This window comes from Sus scrofa, chromosome 7 (genome assembly GCF_000003025.6).
Source record: "Sus scrofa isolate TJ Tabasco breed Duroc chromosome 7, Sscrofa11.1, whole genome shotgun sequence".
NCBI lineage: Eukaryota > Metazoa > Chordata > Mammalia > Artiodactyla > Suidae > Sus > Sus scrofa.
The window spans coordinates 103,683,674-103,704,983 of record NC_010449.5 but is presented as its reverse complement, the minus strand read 5'-3'; the positions used below and the strand labels follow the sequence as shown (position 1 = coordinate 103,704,983).

General features: G+C 35.0%; 1 protein-coding gene across 14 annotated transcripts in view; it reads left to right on the top strand.

The window, feature by feature from the left end:
• Positions 1-21,310, top strand: part of CEP128 (centrosomal protein 128) — a 414,346-nt gene that overhangs the window by 55,340 nt on the left and 337,696 nt on the right. For 11 of the 14 annotated variants that reach the window (XM_021099567.1, XM_021099565.1, XM_021099569.1 and 8 more), the window contains one exon: positions 13,775-13,891. In XM_021099567.1, the coding sequence (XP_020955226.1) occupies positions 13,775-13,891 (117 nt within the window). Of the gene's footprint in view, positions 1-13,774; positions 13,892-16,310; positions 16,392-21,310 lie in introns of all 14 variants that reach the window. The other 3 variants (XM_021099563.1, XM_021099564.1, XM_021099576.1) reach the window with 1 other exon arrangement.

Here is a 21,310-nt window from a genome sequence, read left to right as displayed (position 1 = left end):
CTGTAATTAAAAGTGAAAAAGTACATACAGTGTCCATATCTTTACATCATCAGGGTTTTTTGTTTGTTTCAAGAGGAAACTATCAGCAGAAATTGTCATTAAACTGTTACAAATTTATGTACTTCAAGTGGAACATTGTGTATTATTTCCCACAATACCTTTGTTTTTTTTAAGGCAAAGAATGGTAGCAGAATTTTCTTTCCTTGACCTGGTTTATTCAAACTGAGAGTTTCTGAATAAAGGTAGAAAATTTTCTCCAGTTGTTACTGAATTTATTGTTCCGAATTTATAGTTCCTTTCACATATGTTGACTTTATTTTGGAGCTTGAATGTATCGGCAGCATATGCTAAGGGATGAATATGCTCTATTTTCAGAGAGATCAGCTTTTTTTTTTTCTCTTTAAAAAGTTTGGAGGTACAGTGTACTGACAGAAAAGTGCATATATTAGTGTATAGCCTGATACATTATTATAAGGTGAGTATGTGCATGTAACCACCACTCAGATCTAGAAATAGAACATTGACAGTGCACAAGAAGCCTCCTTATTCCCCCTTCCAATCACTAATTTCTCCTTTTCTGACCACCGTTTTGGCTTTTAAGTGGATTAACGTTGCCTGTTTTGAACTTTTTGTAGCGATGGAACCATGTAGGGCATGGTTTTTTTGTATGTTTGACTTATTTTGCTAATCATGATTGTGATGTTTCTGGGTGACATGTCATGTACTCGCAGTTTGTTAACTTTTATTGCTCCTTAGTATTTCATTGTGTAGATACACTGCAATAGTATTTTAGCATTTTATGGTAGATATTTGAATTATTTTAAATGTTGGGCTATTACAAATAAACTGTTACCAATCTTTTTATTTTAGTGCATATATACATGCATTTCTCTTGATATATAACATGGAGTACAATTGCTAGGTGCCTTTGGATTTAGTAGATACTGATAAATTAGGTTTCCAAAGTGGTTGCACTGATCTATACTTCCACTGGCAGGGTATGAAATATCATAACAATTTTCAAAGGTTAGCCTTTCATAGTAGCCATAATGTTAGGTGCTTACAGTATCTTATCATGGTTTTAATTGGCATTTTCATTATTGCTAATGATGATGAACATCTTCTCATATGTTTATGGACTATTTGCTGTTTTCTTTTTTGAATGGCAGTTTGCTTTTTTGCCAACTGTTGAAAAGTGGGTTACTTGTCTTTTTGTTACTGATTTGTGGGAGGTTTTTATATATTTTGTATATGAGCTCTGTTAGTTATATGTATTACAAATATTGTCTCCCTTTCTACAGCTGTTTATTCTTATTTAACTCTCTTAATGGTCTTTTGTTAAAATTTAATTTAGTTCATTTTCCATATTTTCTTTTGTGGTTAGTGCTTTTTTGACCTATTTAAGAAGTTGTTTCCTATTTTAAAAATCATGAAAATATTCTTGTATAATTTCCTAGAGGCATAGTGTTTTACCTTTCACATAAAGATCTGATATGTACTTGGAATTGTTGTGTTTCTGGTGTGAAGTAGAGGTCATACACTTTATACGGATATCCAATTGATTCAGTTTCATTTATTGAAAGGATCATCCTTTCTTCTCTACTTTATAGTTCTGTCTTGGTCATAAATTAGATGTTCATATGTACCTCTGTTACTGGACTCTGTTCAATCATCCGGTTAATTTGTCTATCCTAAAGCTTATATCACACTGTCTTGATTAATGTTGCTTTATGATAAATTGTGATACAGTAGAGTAAGTCCTTTTACTTTGTTCTTCAAGCTTGTCTTGTGTGTTTTTTACTCTTTGCATTTTTGTATACATTTTAGAAGCAACATGAAATTATTTAAAAACTTGCTGGGATCTTGATTGGAATACATTGTTTTTGTAGGTCAGCTTGGAGAGAATAGAAATCTTGACATATTGAATTTTCCAATTTATGAATGTAGCAAATCCTTCCAGTAATGTTTTATAGCTTTTTTTATCCAGATACAATGTTTAGAAGATTTTGCCTTGATTTGATATTTTTTATGCTATTTTAGAGAGTGTCATTTAACATGTAAAAAATAAATCAATCTTTGTTTTTAGTTTGGAGAATTTACCCTGCTATGTTGAATGTAAATATTGATTTAATCTGTGTAAATCTACCATTCTACTATTTGTATTGGCTCTACCTACATTGCTTTTTAAATTTTTCTCCGTCATTTGGATTAGTTTTCATTTTTCTTATTTATTATCTTGCTAATTGTACCTTATTTTGTTATTCTTTTTATGGCTAATGTAGGCTTTAAAACAGGCATCCTTAATTTATTAATCTAGTATAAATTAGCACTTTTAAGTTCTTCCCAGCAAATGCAAGGATCTAAGAACACTAACTCTATTAACCTCACTCTCTAATTTTCTGTCTCTCTTACATATTTTAATTCTATGTTTAATTGAGCCACATAGGACATCACTATTATTATTTTATACAGTAATTGTTCATTTAGATTTACCATTGTTTGTTTTCCATTTCTTTCTATGTTCTTCATTCCTTTCAAATCTCTCTGAGATTTCACATATGCCATAGGAACATATTTTAAAATTTCGTTTGGAGTGAATCTGCATATTCTTGAAAGAGTCCCATTTAGAATTTCCCTTAGAGTGGATTTTTGGTCACAGATCCTCTCTCTATATGTTTGAAACTATCTTTATTTCACTTTGTTTGTTGAAAGAGGTTTTCCCTGGATATAAAATTCTAGAGAGGTGGTTATTTCTCCATTCTATACTTTGAAGATATCATTTTATCATTTTTTGGGTTCTGCTGTTTCTGTTGAGAAGTCGTCTGTTAGTCTTAGTAGTGCCTTTTTGGATGATATGTTTTACTCTAATTGCTTTTGAATTTTTCCTGTTAGTTTTGGGTTTTTTATAGTTTTACTCTAACAAGCTTAGTTGTACTCTTGATTTGTTGTTTGGTGTTTATAGTTATTATCTTTTCAAAAATTACTTTTGCCTCATTCTCTGTCTCTTCTTTTTGGACCTCAAATTTCATTTAACATTAGACTTTTCACTGTATCCTTTTTGTCTCTTTTATGTTTATTTTTGTAATTCTTTTTTTGTGTGTGTGTTTGTCTTTTTAGGGCTGCACTCATGGCACATGGAGGTTCCCAGGCTAGGGGTCTAATTGGAGCTACAACTGCCAGCCTATACCACAGCAACGCCAGATCTGAGCCACCTCTGTGACCTACACCACAGCTCATGGCAACTCTGGATCCTTAACCCACTGAGCGAGGCCAGGGATAGAACCTGCGTCCTCATGGATGCTAGTCAGATTCATTTCTGCTGAGCCATGATGGGAGCTCCCATTTTTATAATTCTTTTTTGTTTTTCCATTCTTTGTTTTAAATGTTTTTTCTGACCTTTCATTTAATTACTCTTTCTTCCACTGAATCAAATATGTTAAACCCACCCACTGATTTTTATTTTCAATTATTACATATTTCATTTCTAGAATTTTTATTTCTCTTCTTTCTCCCCTCCCGTCCCACCACTCCCCTGGGTATCTGTGTCTCATAATTCCATTATCTGGATCTTCTGTAGGTCTGCTTCTATTATCTCTTATTTTTCTTGGATTTGGATCACATTGTTTTTGTCTTCTGTTTATTATTGATTGTCCAGGTTTTTTTTTTTTTTTTTTTTTCCATTATAGGGCTGCATCTGAGGCATATGGAAGTTCCCAGACCAGGGGGTAGAAGGTAGAATCAGAGCTGAAGCTGCCGGCTTATGCCACAGCCACCCCAACACTGGACATAAGCTGCGTCTGAGACCTACACCACAGCTCATGGCAACCCCAGATCCTTTAACCCACTGGGCAAGGCCAGGGATTAAACCTGCATCCTCATGGATACTAGTCAGGTTCTTAATCCACTGAATCACAGTGGGAACTCCCTATCTAGTTATTTTTGATGACAGGAAATAAATTTCATCCTCTTCATAGAAAACATGCATAGGTAATTTGATGATAATTATGGACATATTTGCTTTCTGTTATAGATTGGGGCCATAGCAATTATGAATAACCTTGTCATTTATTGTTGAGATATTGCACTGTTAAACTTCAGTGCCAGGTTTCAACTATGTAAGATTCATCCTTATTGCTAGTGTGTAGTCCTTCAGGATTCTAGACCAAAGGCTGGCATGCGGGGTTGGGGGATGTTGAACCAGGAACTCCCTTTTTTAGAAAGACTCTCAACTCCAGTTTTTCCCCTGTAGTCCTACATTCTACTAAAAACTACTCATCTTCTCCCTGTCTTTGTGGTCTTTTCTGAAATGGACTGATATTTCAGGGAGAAATGATAGACTGACCTCTCTGGATTTCTTCTCTTGCCTTTTAATCTTATATGTCTTTATCTTTTTAGCTTTCCAATGCCTTATAACAGATTTTCTTTCAAAATATTGTTTCTAACTATTTAAGTTATTTTTAGTAGAAGGACTGGTCAGAATTGTCTGTCATTTTTAGAAGTGAAGCTGAATCTTTTTGTATATATCCAATTCCCTTACTATATTTGCTATTTCTAATGCCCATCAAGTTTTTATCAAGTTTTTCAGCTGTTGTATGAGGCTTCCTTTACTTGCTACATAGGTATACAATTTGTGAGCATGCATATAACAAGACTTTTGAACCAAACTCAAATATCCTCAATATTCTGCTGAGATCCTTGTAGATCTGACTAAGCCACGGACATATCCAGCTATACTGTCATGCTGGTTTTTGACATTGTTAGGCAGGTGGGATGGTTTGAGTTTGGAGTTTGAAATGCTCATTTGCATAATACACATTATATTTATTAAATTTCACCTTTTACCATTTAATGAGAGAACCCATAATGAACTGACTTATTTTTATTTCTTTTGTATAGTAAGTAAAATTATCAAATACTATCTACATAGTCTAGAGTGTTAATATGGATCCAAGGTATAACCACTGAGTTCAAAGTTAATAGCTGAATTCAAAGAAAGCCTGAGTTCTTGCATCATTGCCATCAAGAATTACTCCAAATCACTTAAAGCTATGATTGCACCAGGATGTCACACTTTACTAGTGTTCTCAGCTTATTGCTGTAATTGGTTTGTACAACTTGCTTGTTTACCCAACTGTCCAGTGTTCCCACCTTATCAGGTCACATCCTTTTATGTGGAAAATTGTACATACCTAATCATGCATGTGGTTGAAATGTCTATCTGTTAGTTCCTGGCATTCAGTTGTGATGTTACAGCTTGTTTTGGGCTTTCTGTAATTTGCTTTCAAAGTAAGATCGTCTCATAACTATGCAGAGAACATCTCAAACCTCACGTGGGTGTAGGTAGTTCTGATTAAGGACTTAAATTGATTAAAATCTTAAAAATAACATTGTCAAATTTTAGAAGGTCTTCTGAAGGCCACATGATGTTTACTTTCAATTTGTGCAAGGCTTAAATATAGATTTTTGTGACTCACTTCTTCCAATTGAAGTCAAATTTACATTTTATAACTGTTTGACATATTGTGTTGTATTTGTGAATTCATGATAGCGTGTTGTCAGGGAACATGCAGTTTTGTTGTTTGAACGTTTAAATTCTCAGGCTAGAGCTGTTCCCCACTCCCAACCCAGATTTAGGTTTAAAATAAAATTACCAATGATGCACATTTACTGTGGAAAACTTTTAAATATTGTACAAATATATAAAGAAAAATGAATGGCTGCCCCTATCTCCCACCAGTGTCATTATCTTTTGGTAACTGCTTTTAATCACATTTATTGTGCATTATTCTGATGCTATGATTGTTTACCTTGCATTTTCTCAGTAACTAAAATATATCTTGAAAGTTTACAAAACACATTTTTATAAATATGTTTTATAAAACATATTCTTTCTCTCTCTTTTTTTCTCTCTCTCTTTGTCTTTTTAGTGCTGCACCAGTGGCATATGGCAATTCCCAGGCTAGGGGTCAAATCAGAGCTATAGCTGCTGGCCTGCATCACAGCCACAGCAATGTGGGATCCGAGCCATGCCTGCAACCTACACCACAGCTCATGGCAATGCCAGATCCTTAACCGACTGAGTGAGGCCAAGGATTGAACCTGTGTCCTCATGGATGCTAGTCAGATTCATTTCCACTGAGCCACAATGGGAACTCCAGAACAAATTTTTCTTTGAAAGCCAAAAAAGTATTGGTTCCTATCACATATGCCAAGTTCTAATTTGTTAATCCTTTGTGAACCATAGATTTTTTTTTTTTCCCTCAAACTGCCCATTGGAAGGGAGATATTATTTCTAGCATGATGTTATGGAAAATATTTTCTGTTAACACTTAATTGTGATAATAAACAACCAGTATTTTGTGGGCCTCATACCACAGAGAAAATTTTAGTTGATTAGTTGTCTAGATTTTACCCAGTTGAGTGTGATATGAGTGCATATTAATTTCTATTACTTTTTTTTAGGGCCACAGGTGTGGCATACGGAAGTTCCCAGGCTAAGGGTGGAATCAGCTACAGCTGCTGGCCTATGCCACAGCAAAGCCAGATCCCAGCTGCGTCTCTGACCTACACCATAGCTTACGGCAATGTTGGATCCTTAAACCACTGAGTGGGGCCAGGGATTGAACCTGCATGCTCACGGATGCTAGTCAGATTTGCTTCTGCTGAACCACAACGGGAACTCCAAAGTTTAAGTCACTTTTGACTTTTCTTTTTTCCTTCTTTTTTTTTTGGCTGCACCTGTGGCATGTGGAAGTTCTGGGCCAGGAATCAAACCCATTCCACTGTAGTGACAATGCCAGATCCTTAACCTGCTGTGCCACAAGAGAACTCCTATTTTGTTTTCTATAGGAGCGTCACTATTTAAATTAAAAATGTAAACATGGATCCAGCTGCTTCTAGAAGAGTTGGTCATTAGTCGAACTCTAGGAATTCTCTCAACACTGCATTTAGGATAAGATAGTTAATGCGCAGTTCCCGTTGTGGCGCAGTGGTTGACGAATCCGACTAGGAACCATGAGGTTGAGGGTTAGATCCCTGCCCTTGCTCAGTGGGTTAAGGATCCGGCGTTGCCGCGAGCTGTGGTGTAGGTTGCAGACGCAGCTCGGATCCCTCGTTGCTGTGGCTCTGGCGTAGGCTGGTGGCTACAGCTCCGATTGGACCCCTAGCCTGGGAACCTCCATATGCCGCGGGAGCAGCCCAAGAAATAGCAAAAAGACAAAAAAAAAAAAAAAAAAAAAAGATAGTTAGTGCATGGAGTACAACAGTAGGAGATATAATAGATATTTACTGAAGTCGATTTTAAACCAGCCGATATTAAAGATATGAAAAATCAACATATTGAAAAGCCAGAATAAAATCCTATAAACAATATTTTTGCATTTGTTTCACCTTCTTTCATTAAATGCTAACTTTAAAAGCTATTCTAATTTTTATTATTATTTGGTTGTCTTTGTTACTAAATTTAAAGATTTAGGCATTTTTTATATCTTGTCTTTGATATCCAGTATTAAGTTTGATTGGTTGATATGACCTCTGATAAAAATGAGTTTATTAGTATTTTTGTTAATGCTTTTCCCCTTAAGTCTTAGAAACAGAAACTAAATTTAAAGATTTAGGCATTTTTGTATCTTGTCTTTTATATCTAGTATTAAGTTTGATTGGTTGATATGGCCTCTAATAAAAATGAATTTATTGTATTTTTGTTATTGTTTTTCCCTTAAGTCTTAGAAATAGAAAATAAATGTGAGGAATCAATAAAAAATGTAGTCTTTAAAATAATTCTATCATTGGGAATTATCATTCCAAAGGTATAAATATCTGCTGTGCCATTAGGTACAAAGTCCATGCCCCTCTGTTTAGAGCTGTTTTTATTTGCTCTTCCTTTGATCGCTTTTTTCCTATCTCAGGAAATAGCATCACAGTCCATCCAGTGGTTACCCAGGATTTATTCCAGATCTTCTTCATACCACATTTCCAGTTCATTGTCAGATCTTGTCTTTTTTTATTTGAAATCTTGCTCAATTCTGTCTGTCTACTTCTGTCTAATGTTCAATACTTCTGTTCAATCACTTTTACTGAATTCATGGCAATGGATTTGGTTTCTACCTCCTACAATTGCCCGTATCTGAGCTGACAGTAACCAAGTGATTTTTAAAAATTGTCATCATGGTGGATTACTCCCATGCCTTTTTTTTTTTTTTTTTTAACACATTATTTATTTATTTATTTATTTATTTTTGTCTTTTTGCCATTTCTTGGGCCGCTCCTGCGGTATATGGAGGTTAATCGGAGCTGTAGCCGCCAGCCTATGCCAGAGCCACAGCAACGCAGGATCCGAGCTGCGTCTGCGACCTACACCACAGCTCACAGCAACGCCGGATCGTTAACCCACTGAGCACGGGCAGGGATCGAACCCGCAACCTCATGGTTCCTAGTCGGATTCTTTAACCACTGCGCCACGACGGGAACTCTACTCCCAAACTTTTTAAACCCTACTGGAGCCTTTTCTATTTCAACATTCTTACCATAGCCTATAGTGCCAATATTAACTGGCTTTCTCTAGGTACCTTGAATTTGCCAAATTCATTCCTGTGTTAGGGTGTTACACTGGCTTCTCCTTTTTCCTTCCTCAATTTTTGGCATGCCTGGCTTCCTCTTGTCATTCAAGTCAGTGTTGAAGGTTACCACCTTGACAAAGGCCTCTCTTTCCTGCTCTTTCTTTTTGTTACATAATTGTTAGCAGTTAGCATAATAAATACACTATTCTATATATTGCCTTTTTCACTTAATATATTTTTGAGATTTGAGATTATTTCAAATTAGCCTCTAATAGCTTTCTAATTCCTTTATTTTAATATTTAAAGCATTCCATTGAATGAATGCCCCATAATTTATTTAACTGGTAGATTTACAAGATTAAAGTCTGTGTTTTTGTAATTTGTTACATATTGCTCAATTTAATAATTAGTATTTTAAATAACCTCATTTAGCACTTTTCATCTGAGAATTGCATTTATCTTATTCTTTTCCAAAAAGGATGAAAGATAGTTTACCTTAAAATTACAATATGTGTGTTGAAGTTATGTTAGTTCTAATTGGTCCATAATATTAAGTTTTTTCTTCCCTTTGGTTTCAGATCCCCATATTCCTTCTCACATCAGCCCCCTTCTCCCCCTTAGCTATTTTATTCAGGCACATGATTACTCACGTGGAGATGACATGTTTCAGTTTTCTGTGTGGCTGTGTTGTGACCCTGTGACGAAGCGTGAGTAAAGTGGTGTGTACAACTTGAAAACAAAGCCGCTTATCTGGGACTTTCTCTCTCTTTATGTAGGTTGAAATGGGGATGTAGCACTAACCCAGCTTAAACCATGCAGTCATGATAACATTTTGGGGATGGTGAAGCAATAGATGGGAGGAACCTGGACCACCGCACTTACTCATGTATCCTGTTTGCCAAAATTTAAGACACATGGCCAGCTAGCAGCTGGATTACATTTGGCAGCCACCTGTCTAGTTGAAAATTCCATTACTGTGGAAGAAACAGGAGATGGTAATATTTTGAAATGGAGAACATTTTACGGAATGGATAGTAATTTGTGTGTGGAATGGAGAGTCCTTCATCAGATTCTCTAGTTTATTTCTTGGGTAGGGATTTATTTGAAAACAGATTACAGGAGTTCCCGTCGTGGCGCAGTGGTTAACGAATCCGACTAGGAACCATGAGGTTGCGGGTTCGATCCCTGCCCTTGCTCAGTGGGTCAAGATTTCGGCGTTGCCATGAGCTGTGATGTAGGTTTTAGATGCGGCTCTGATCCTGCGTTGCTGTGGCTCTGGCATAGGCTGGCAGCTACAGCTCCGATTGGACCCCTAGCCTGGGAACCTCCATATGCTGCGGGAGTGGCCCAAGAAATGGCAAAAAGACAAAAAAAAAAAAAAAAAAATGAAAACAGATTACAAAAATTGCATTAGTTATCTATTGCTGCATAACAAATTTCCTCAAACTTGGTGGTTTAAACCTTTATTATTATCTGACAGTTTCTCTGGGTTAGGAATGTAGGCATGACTTAGCAGGGCCCTTTGGCTCTGGGTCTCACAGGCTGCAGTCATCTCAAAGCTTGACTAGAATGGCTCTGCATTCTTGCTCATTCATTTCTCTCTTGGTTTGGATTGAAGCATAGTTCATTATGACTCTTGTTCAGAGTCCTCTCTTGTTTGACATGTCGTCTTTCCACAGGGCATCTCACAACATGGCAGCTTGCTTCATTAGAGCAAGCAGTGAGAAGGCAGGAGAGAGCATGCTAGCAAGATGAACATTTTTGGAAACCAATCGTGGAAGTGACATCTTATCCCTTTTGTTATGTTCTGTTCATTTGATGGAAGTTACTAGGGTCAGCCTATACTCAAGGGGAGGAAATTGAAGCAGGGACCATTAACACCATGCCAGAAGGTGCTTAACACAAACTTTACTTCAAAACTGAGAAAGATTCCTTCAAATATAGTAACTAAATCATCCCATGTACTATCTATCATGGCAAATTAGATAATGTCTAAATAATCTTGGATTTTGATTTGGTTACTTGAACTGCTTTCATTTTGATAGGGTGCTAATAAGCATAGCCTTTTTTCTTGAAATTTAGAAATCATTCAACTTATTGAATTTAATTAGAGAAATTCTAAATACTCATTCAACGTCAGTCTTCAATAGAAAGAAGCTATTTGAACACAAGGTCTGTGGATACATCATGTGTATTGCTGTATCTCTAACCTCTACATTGCATAAAGCTGGAACAAATTAGTGTCTGTATATACTTATTGAATTGAATGAAAATGGACCTGGGAATTACAAGATATTTCCTGAAATGGTGCCTTGTATTGGGTACATTTTTCTCATTAATTAGTTGTGTGATTCCCTGTTTAATACCTTACTTCACTTCCTCAGTCTTTTTGTTTAGAATAGAAGATTTGGATATAAATTCAAAATTCTTTCAGGTCCGTGTTTTATTTTATAATTGATTCATACTTTTTGATTCAATAATTTCATTTAATGATTATATAAAAATGATCTTATATGGGAGTATTTGTCACAGCATATGCCAGTAAAAATAAATAATTGTTATTCTTTTGTGAAGAGGGAATTGTTTTAATCAGTTACAGAGACTGTGCTTTTGTTAAGAATGAGGATGTATATTTGTCATGGAAAGTTGTCCATGATATGTGAACTGCAGAAAAAAATTATATATAAACTGAAAAAAGTTTATAAAACAATGTATAACCCTCAATTTTTGTTTAAAAATTTAAATGAAATGGATATGTATTTGACTACTTATGCACATACACATGGAAAAATTTCTTAAAGTATGCAACACAGTGCTTAACATTATTTCCCTTCTAATAGGTGGTATTAGCACATTTAAAAAAAACTTTTTATCGTTATATATTGTTTATTTTTAGTTGTTTATTTTCAACCTTTTTAAGCGTTCAGTCGTGTTATCATGTACTTTCTCATTGTTTTAAACCAAATACAGAACTCTTTTCATTTTATAAAACTGGAACTATAACCATTAAACAACAACTACCTATTTTCCCCTTCCCCCAGCCCCTGGCAACCACCATTCTATTTTCTGTTTCTATGCATGTAACCACTCTAGGTACTTGATATAAGTGGAATGATACAGTATTTGTCTTTTTGTGACTGGCTTATTTCACATAGCATGATGTCTTCAATTCATTCATGTTCATTCATGTTTAGCAAGTGTAAGAATTTCTTCCTTTTTAAGGCTGAATAATCTTCCATTATAGGTATGTCACATTTGGTTTATTCATTTATCTGTCAGTGGACACTTGAGTTGCTTCCACCTTTTGGCTATTATGGATAATGCTTCTGTGAACATGGGTGTGCAGCTATCTCTGAGACCTTGTTTTCAGTTCTTTTAGGCGTATACCTAGAAATAGAATTACTGGATCATATGGTAACTCTATTTTTAATTTTTTAAGGAACTACCATACTGTTTTCCATAGTGACCACACTCTTACATCCTGTCCATAATGCACTAGGTTCCAATTCCCCCACATCCTCCCTGACACTTTTCTTTTTGTTGTCGTCATTGTTGATAATAGCCATCTTAATGTATTTGACATGGTTCTCTGTTACTTATTTTTTCATAAATGTTGCCATTAATTACATTTTATAGTGAGTGAACAGCAAAGATATTTCCATTTTGTAAAAATGGAACAAAATAACTCTTTACTTTTTAGTATTTTAAGTATTATTGTTATTATTTTGTCTTTTTTCCTTTTCTAGGGCCGCTTCCCATGGCATATGGAGGTTCCCGGGCTAGGGGTTGAATCGGAGCCAATGGCCCCCGGCCTACACCACAGTCACAGCCACAGCAATGCCAGATTCGAGCTGTGTCTGCGACCTACACCACAGCTCACGGCAACGCTGGATCCTTAACCCACTCAGCAAGGCCAGGTATCGAACCCGCAACCTCATAGTTCCTAGTCGGATTCATTAACCACTGTGCCACGACGGGAACTCCTAAATATTATTTTCTATAACAGCAGGTACTGTCTTTATTTCAGATGCAATAGTAAATTGTTGGGATATTAGGGTTGATTGGTAGGATAAATTAGAAGCTTGCTGCTAAAGGGTGTTTTGAGTTTTTAGTAAAGCACTATGAATGTCATAGTAAATATCTTAGTTATTTTTAAGCACTCAAAGTTGGAAACCCAAGACTTATCAAGTCTTAGTAAATGTTAACTACTTATTTTTTGTTGCTGGGATATTTTGGCTTAGCCTTTATTGACTAATTAAACTGATGTTTACCAATGTCTTTTCAATAAATAACTTTATTTGATGTGTAATTTACCATAAAATTAATCTGCTGTAAGTGTACAATTCAGTGTTTTTTAGTGAATGTACTGAGTTGTACAGTAATCATAATCCAGTTTAGAACATCCCTTGTGACCAGGACCTTTCTTGGCTCTATAGAATTGCTTCTCTTAAATGAATATAAATGTCTCCTATCCATGTGTTCTACACCAAATATACACCAAATATAGTCAAATAGTGATATTTAGGGAAATATATAACGATATGCATAAAGTGTATTTGAATTTGCACAACTTTTAGCAAGGAAAATCTTGCATTAGAGAGAAAATTCTTTCATGTTTATTTTAGAGAATCCCAATTAAACATTTTTTCCATTTGACTTTACTTTTTGATCTTTTACAGCTGGTTTATTTTTAGCAAATCACAGTAGAAAAGATTGACAGGAAAATGAAAATCCCTTTCAATTATTTGCTGCCCGTAAACATCAAAACCATCCTGGGCAGGTCACGTTTATAGATAGTTAAGTGAAAGAGAAGCAAATATATAGACTAGTTTATCATTACTAGGGTAATAAGTGCAGTTGTAGGCAAAATTGGTATTATTTTATCTAACTCACCAGAGGGCACTCTTTTCTAGTGTATTACCTTTAACCGATCTTTTGTCATATTATACTTTGAAAAATTTATGTCCTTTATGGGGATCCAAGTTTGTGTTAATTAGAAACTAGTAATAGTTTTCTGTTGTGACTTTTAGTCAGTTTTTTTGTGACCTGTTTTATAATAGTCATTAAAAAGGGCTTTACAAACAAGCCAGTCTTAAATGCTTTAGGCAATAATGTATCTGGCATAAAATAATCTCTTCAGTTTAGCCTCCCATTTTTTTTTTTTTTTCTCCCTTACCAGCTTTATAATATCTCTGTTTCTCTTTGTTAATGTTAAGGTTTCAGATCGGGTGGAGCGACGGCTTCAGGAAATAGAAAGAGAAATGCGTACAGAAAGAGAGGTGGTGGAAAGACGTCAGGATCAACTGGGACTTATTTCTTTGCAGCTACAGGAGGTTTGTGAAAAATACCTTCTCAGAGTGTAAATCTTGAGTCTGGATAGTTCTTTAGCCATTATTAAAATGGTTATAGTTCCTTAGTTGTTACATGTGACAGTATAGTTCAGTTCCTGTGAGAACTATAGCGTATTGGTTATAATTCAGTGAATGAAGACAGCTCTACCTGATTCAAATCCAGAGTCTACTACTTACTGGCTGTGTGACCTTGGGCACATTCCTTAACTTGCCTACGCCCATTTCCTCTTGGGGAATGAAAACAGTTATTGTATTTGCTTAATCATTTGTGATGGGATAAATGAATTAATGTGGGTGAAGCACTTAACATAGTGTCCAGAAGGTGCTCAATCAGTACACGTTAACTGAAAATGTAATTTTTCTGATTAATTTTCTCTGGTGTGAGCTAGACCAAGAATTAGCTGTGGCCTGTGGGCTCAGTCTGGCCCATTGCTGATTTTTGTAAATAAAATTTAATTGGAACATAGCTACTTTCATTCATTTTCAATTTGTCTGTGGGTGCTTTTGTGACATAGTAGCAGAGTTGAGACTTGAAAAAGACCATATGGCCCACAAAGCTTAAAATTACTGTTGTCTTTTGGTCCTTTATAGAAAAAGTTTATAGACCCAATTCAAAATGGAGGTTACTTACCCTTTAGGTAACATTTTGAAATTTCAGATTTTTAAAGGTTGAAAAATTAAGAACAAAGGATTTCTGTATATCCTTTATATTTATTTCTTTATTTACTTATTTTAGGGGTGCACATGTTGCATATAGAAGTCCCAGGCTCTTGAATCAGAGCTGCAACTGCCGGGCTATGCCATAGCCACAGCAACACAGGATCTGAGCCACGTCTGTGACCTACACCACAGCTCAGGACCCTTAACCCACTGAGCAAGGCCAGGGATTGAACCCATATCCTCATGGATACTAGTCTGGTTCATCACTGCTGAGCCACAGTGGGAATTCCTGTATATACTTTATGTCAATTCCTCTAGTATTCATATTTTATCAGACTTTCTCTATCATTTTATGTATCTCTCTCCATATATATTTATATCTAAAAATTTTTTTTGAGCTACTTGGTGACATGATTTATGAATGTTTCTAAATAATATGGTGTGTACATTCTCTTCAGGAAATTAACTCTGGATCAATACTATGATTTATTCTATAGATTTTATTCAAATTTTGCCACTTAATAGTCCTTTTCTGGCCCAAGAAAATAGTACAGAATTACATAGAGCATTTGACCATCATCTCTCTTTGATTTCCTTTAATCTGGAACAAATATTTATTCTTTGTCATTCATGACATTGACAATTTTGTGGAGTATTAACTAGTTATTTTGTGGAATATCATTTGTTTAAGTTTTGTTGTTTTTTTCCTCATGACTAGATTTAGGTTATAAACTTTTGGCAGGTAACTCAGAGAATTGGTGTTGAATTTTTCCTAGGATAGCATATCAAGAGGCATGTAATGTTGATTTGTCTCTACTTGTGAAAACTGAACTTTGGTTAAAGTGTTGCTTGCCAAGTTTCTCTACTGTAAAGTTACTATATTATGACTTTTAAATTATTTGTTTTATGAGGAGACTCTTTGAAACTTGAACATAGTCTGTTTTTCATCATACATTCACCTGCAAATTTTAGCATCTAATGATGACTCTTTTATGAATCAGTTACTGCTATAAGTGACACTAAGTAATGATTTAAAAAATATTCTATTCTTTCTTCTACATTTATTAATTGGATTCCTACTGTAAGAAAGGGCTTTCGTCTTTTTCTCCACTCATTCATTCATATTGGTATTGGTTTGTGAATTATTTTATTGTATTGATTGTGTACAATACAATACAAAGGGACTTTGTATTGTCCCTTTAAATATTTCTTAGGTTTATACATAAAGTATAAAAAATTAGAAACAACAAGAAAACCAAAAGATTTAAAAACAAAAGGATTTTTTTATTTTACAAAATGATGTCTAAAAGTAATGTTCTACAAATGTACTTAGGTGCTTGAAGATCACTAACCCTTGTATATTGACAGATTTAAAAAAAAAATTAACTATTAGGAGATATACCAATTGAAAATTAGAAACAAAAATTGTAACCCTGAAATTATAATGTAAAGCTGATAGAAGAATCTGCTTTTGTTTTCCAAAATTCCATTTTTCCTCCATTTCACAAAAGGAAGTATATATACCCTTGTTAGTTGGTAATTATTTTGAAGAGGATACTTTGTTGAATAATTAGATACAGCATGTGGGTAGCCTTTTTTTTTAAACCTTGATTTTTATACATTTGTTCTCAAAGCAAATTGCATCTGGTGAGCATAAGAATCGTACTGAAGAGACCATTGTTCTTTTTTGCAAGAGAAAATTAGAGAAATTTTCCCTGCTTATTTTCTGCTCTCTTTGCAGAATGTACGAAATTATAAAGAGGGAGAGGAAGATTGCTTCCCACCCCTGTTCCTGAGATACCAGAGCCTGAATATTTGCATTGTAATTGTCAGTTTTACTAAAAGCTTGAGCAGTGATTTGGAATTCCATCTCTGACAGTACAATAGAGGATCATTATTGATAAGGAATGTTTAATTGCATATTTTGTCACTTTAATGTAAGTGGTGACCTATATGATTTTTAAAAGGTGGTTTTGGATTAAACAGTGCAGTGGAAACTGGAAGGGATTAATTTAGGCTGATGTGTTTTCCTACTCCCAAGTAAAGTGGCTCAGACTCTTCTTGGAAGGGTCATGTATAAGGAGAGAAGACATTTGACTTTCTTTTCTATATTAACAAGTACTTACGAGAATATCTATCCTGTCTGATATTAGTAATTTATATACTTTGTTTCTGTGTATGGTGAAAAATTGAATCTATACGTAAGAAGGCCTGGACTTTTAGTCTTTATGTTCTTCCACCTCCCTAAAATGTATAATTTAATGTTAGTGAAAATTATGACATTTAAAAGTTGTTAAGAGATTAGGAGTAGTCATTAAAAATTCTAGATTGTCAGAAATTTCTAGGTATAATGTCACAATACAGGGAGGCAATCTGTGGTTTTGGTTAAAACCTGCTCCTTTTTAGTGAACTGATGAGGTTCTTAGGTCCCTGGAGTTTTATTATCTGTTCCCATTTAATGAATATCACAGTATTAGTCATTGGAAATTGATTGAGGGAAAGCCAATCTCATTTTCTTGTTTAGAGGTTTTTTAAAGAATCGTTCAGGCATTCCCATCGTGGCGCAGTGGTTAACGAATCTGACTAGGAACCATGGGGTTGCGGATTCCATCCCTGGCCTTGCTCAGTGGGTTGAGCATCTGGCGTTGCCATGAGCTGTGGCGTAGGTCGCAGACGCAGCTCGGATCCCAAGTTGCTGTGGCTCTGGCGTAGGCTGGTGGCTACAGCTCCGATTCGACCCTAGCCTGGGAATCTCCATATGCCGCAGGAGCGGCCTTAGAAAAGGCAAAGACAAAAAAAAAAAAAAAAAAAAGAATCGTTCACTCTTCTCTGTTCTTTTTTTCCCTTTCTTCCTGACCTAAACAAAAGGGCTATGCATATGTTCTGGCATCTACTTCCTTCGGTAAGCCTCAACTACCCATGTGATACTGGTGTTATATGAATGCCAGCTTTTCTTAACTTGATAAGGACCTTCATGGGCCTTTAGACCTCACAAATCACATTTTAAACAATATTGTTTTGTATCTCAGTAGAGAACTCTTTAGAGAGATGAATGTGTTATTAGTTGTGCAGTGATGTTCTTTTTCTTTTTTTGGCCAGGCCCACGGCATAGGGAAGTTTCGGGGCAGGGATTGAACCTGCACAACAGCAGTGACCTGAGCCACAGCAGTGACAACACTGGATCCTTAACCTGCTGAGCCACTAGGGAATCTCAGTAATATTGTTTTCATATAGCCTTTTTAAAATATATTAACATATATTTTTAAATTGAAGTATAGTTGATTTACAGTGTTGCCGTAGTTTCAGGTATACAGCAAAGTGATTCAGTTATACATATGTATATATGTATACATGTATGAATGCTTATATTTGGAACCATACTTTTTTTTCCATGTCTGTGAGTCTATTTCTGATTTTAAATAAATTCATTTGTATCATTCTTTTAGATTCTACAGGTAAGTGATATGTGATATTTGTCTTTCTCTGACTAATTTCACTTAGTATGATAATCTCTAGGTCTATCCATGTTGCTAAAAATGGCATTATTTCATTCTTTTTATGGCTTTGTAATATTCCAGTGTGTTTGTGCGTGTGTGCACCACATCTCTATTCATTTATCTCTCAGTGGATATTTAGGTTGCTTCCATGTCTAGGCTATTATAAATAGTGGTGCTGTGAACATTGGGGTGCATATATCAAATAGAGTTTTTTCTGGATGTATGCCTATGAGTGAGATTGCTAGATCATATGGTAACTCTATGTTTAGTTTTTTAAGAAACCTTAGTACTGTTCTTCATAGTGGCTGCACCAATTTATACACCTGCAAACAGTGTAGGAGGGTTGTCTTTTCTCCACACCCTCTCCAGTATTTATTATTTGTAGACTTTTTAATGATGGTCACTCTGACCAATGTGAGGTGATAGCTTCATAGTTTTGACCTGCAATTTCTCCAATAATTAGTGATATTGAGTGTATTTTCATGTGCCTGTTGGCCATCTATCTGTCTTTGGAGAAATGTCTGTTTAGATCTTTTATCCATTTTTTGATCAGATTGTTTTTTTGGATATTGAACTGTATGAGCTGTTTGTGTATTTTGGAAATTAATCCCTTGTTGGTTGTATCATTTGCAAATATTTTCTCCCATTCTGTAAGTTGCCTTCATTTTGTTTATGGTTTCCTTTGTTATTCAAAAGGTTTTCAAGTTTAATTAGGTCCCATTTGTTTATTTTGCTTTTATTTCCATTTTGTGAAAGAGTGTACTGTCTGTGTTTTCCTCTAGGAATTTTAGAGTATCCTTTCTTATGGTTAGGTCTTTAATCCATTTTGTTTATTTTTGTATATGGTGTTAGAGAATGTTCTAATTTCATTCTGTTACAGGTAGCTGTCCTGTTTTCTCAGTACCATTCATATAACTGTTTTATTTTATTTGAGATTTAATGATTTTTATTTTTTTCCATTATAGCTGGTTTACAGTGTTCTGTCAGTTTTCTACTGTACAGCAAGGTGACCCAGTCACACATACATGTATACATTTTTTTTCTCACATTGTCATGTTCCATCATAAGTGACTAGATATAGTTCCCAGTGCTATACAGCATATAACTCTTTTAAATTTTGAATGGTTGTTCTAGTACTCTGAACTCTTTCTAATTGAATTCAAATATTCCTAAGCCTATAATCATCGGTTATTCCTTGTTGAACCATTGTGCAAACAAAGTGTTTAAGATACATTTGTCACATTACAAATTCTTTTTGATCAGACACTTGATAGTAGGGTAACTTTGATTACTTAAATTTAGTAGTATGAAGTAGAAATGATGGGTACTGGGGACCCGTTAGAGGTGTTCAGCTTTTAAGCCCAAATCAAAACTCTTTTGCAGGTTCAAATTTACCTAAAATTTAGATAACATTTCTAACTCTTGACTATGCCATTTTGGGAAATCCTGACATTTTTTTTTTTTCTTTTTTACTAACTCTTTCTTTTACATTGAATGTGATTTGTTCATCTTCACTTGAATTACGTAAAATGAAAAATGTGAAATAAATGCTGGGCATATATTTGAATATGTTTTTCAGAGCATGTTGTAGCATATTGGAATGCTAGTTCCCAGATGTACCTCACCAAGAATATTCTGTGCTTGCATATAACCTAAGGTGAATCAGCTCCCTTGAGGTGTAAAGGTACCTTATCGCGAAACACATGGGGCAGGCAAGGCATCAAATTTTAATAGAAGATAGTGAAAACTAGGTGAAAAATTCTGACACATTAGGTTAGGAGCTCAGCTCAGTGGTTTTCAGTCAGCTCTGCTGGAAAATAAGATTATTTGAGCCTCATCAATAAAATAAGAAAAATTGACAGATTTCCCCCCAATGTTTTCCTTCATCTTTTGGCATCTGTACCAATTGTAAAAAAAATGAATGAAGAAGTAGCTATGTATTCCTTCCCAGAAATTTTGTTGTGGCTCCAGAGATGCTAAGTAATATGGCTGCTTCAACTAAGAGAAGCCTTGGGTACTGTTTATTAATGTATTTAGTTTGGATTCATAAGGGAGAAGTTTCCACTGAAGCCAAGAATATTTTCCTGATGTCCTCTTAATAGCTTTAACATCTCCCTTGGGAATTCTGAGCCAGTTTAGAGAAGATTCTCATCTGGCAAATGTTCTAATGTGGGCTTGTTAACCCCTTCTCCCACTCTTCCTTTTGAGACTCTCCTGCTTGATTTGGTTCCCCTTCACTTTACCTTTCCAAAGCTAAATTGTGAAACTTATGCTCAGCCATTCACTTTACTGTCTTGTTCCCATAGTCAGTGCTTTCTTTTTTGTAGATATTCCCCACATTTTCACATATTTCAAAATGCTGTCTTCCCTTTCCCCATTGATATTATTAGATTCTTTTTATATAAGTGCCCATCAAATCACCTTCACAGTGACCATCCCAATAGCCTCCCTGGCTTTGAGAAAGAGCAGTGGAATTAATAAGTACATGAGGATTTCAAAACAAAACACAAGCTCAGTGGAAAGCTTAGAAGATGCACCTTATTTTCTCAATCCTTGGCATATGCATTCTAGAATTCAGTTCTTTGTCATCTCAGGTGACCACATGTGGTGTAATAGGCAGATAGTAACACAGGCAGGGTGACATGCAGGGTCCTCAGACTTCTAAGAGGCTGAAAGTACCGCATACCAGTGCACCTACAATGTGTACTACTAGGAAAATGTGTGTAATAAGGGAAAACATGAAAACTCCTGCTCTTTGTTCATTCTTTGTAGGGTGAGGTGGTATGCGAAGGAAGAATCTGGGCCTTGTTTTGAACCATACTTTTAATTCTTTTGATAGATCTTTATCCCACTGACTATTTTTCTGTTTCTTTTGTAAAGATGGCCTTTTTTTCTCCTCACTGTCTGGTTTCTGGTGATATGTATAATTTGAGGTGAGGTTTTAAAGTCTCAGGTTATTACTGTTGATTACCATTTTTTGATAAATTTTCTCTTTTAATTGTACTTGTTTTTAGCATTTAACATAGTATGGATTTAATAAATATTTGTTGAATGCATTAAGTAGTGATCATATTAATTAATTTAAATATATTGTTTTGATCTAATGACTAGTTTTATTTATCACATAGTTCTTTTAACATTTTTATTAAATATTTTGTATAAGAAGTACTTATATAATTTAAACAAATATATAACTGTTATCCGTGCTCATATAAACATTCTTTTTTATTTTTAAATTTCTCGA